The following is a 517-nucleotide window of genomic DNA, read 5'->3' as shown; positions in this document are numbered from 1 at the left end:
AAGCCCCAAATGGAAGAATAAAAACTTGCAAAATGTGAATTTTCCATTTTATGTCCCCTTTTTAAGTTTGCTTTCTGAACTGAAGCCTCATCATCTCTGGGTTCATCCTCCAGTTGAGCTGAAGAACATCTTCTCTCCCAGTCTCTGTTCCACAGGGTGCAGCTGGATCCGCTGGAGAAGGACTGGCTGAGGAGTTCAGCTGTGGGGAACATGGCCGCTCAGCGCCTGCTGCTCGCTCAGGACCCCGGCCTCGTGTTGAAGAAGGTCAGCTTCTGAAACTGAACATGAACTCAGTAATTGAGTAACATTTTTACCAAACACTTTTTTACTTGAGTAATTTCTTGGAGTGCTACGTTTTACTTGAGTAAAAATATGTTGAAGTAGTGCTTCTCTTACTGAAGTACAATTTTTAGGTTCTCTACATTCCTCTGGCCAAATCTAGTTCTTATAACTGAAAGTATATTTGTTAAATCAAGCTTAAAATTTTTTAAATCTAGATGCCTTTCTTTGTCTAGAT

At 40.6% G+C, this 517-nt stretch overlaps 1 protein-coding gene across 10 annotated transcripts in view; it reads left to right on the top strand.

Moving 5' to 3' along the window:
• Positions 1-517, top strand: part of LOC106955225 (ankyrin repeat domain-containing protein SOWAHC) — a 55,354-nt gene that overhangs the window by 31,571 nt on the left and 23,266 nt on the right. For all 10 annotated transcript variants that reach the window (XM_015045281.1, XM_015045279.1, XM_015045278.1 and 7 more), the window contains exon 6: positions 142-264. In XM_015045281.1, coding sequence (XP_014900767.1) covers positions 142-264 — 123 coding nt within the window. The remainder of the gene's footprint in view (positions 1-141; positions 265-517) is intronic.

The sequence above is a fragment of the Poecilia latipinna genome, unplaced genomic scaffold, assembly GCF_001443285.1.
Source record: "Poecilia latipinna isolate Pla-1442-1.1 unplaced genomic scaffold, P_latipinna-1.0 Scaffold718, whole genome shotgun sequence".
NCBI classification, from domain to species: Eukaryota; Metazoa; Chordata; class Actinopteri; order Cyprinodontiformes; family Poeciliidae; genus Poecilia; species Poecilia latipinna.
The sequence above is the reverse complement of the archived record's forward strand: the minus strand, read 5'-3'. Positions and strand labels throughout refer to the sequence as shown.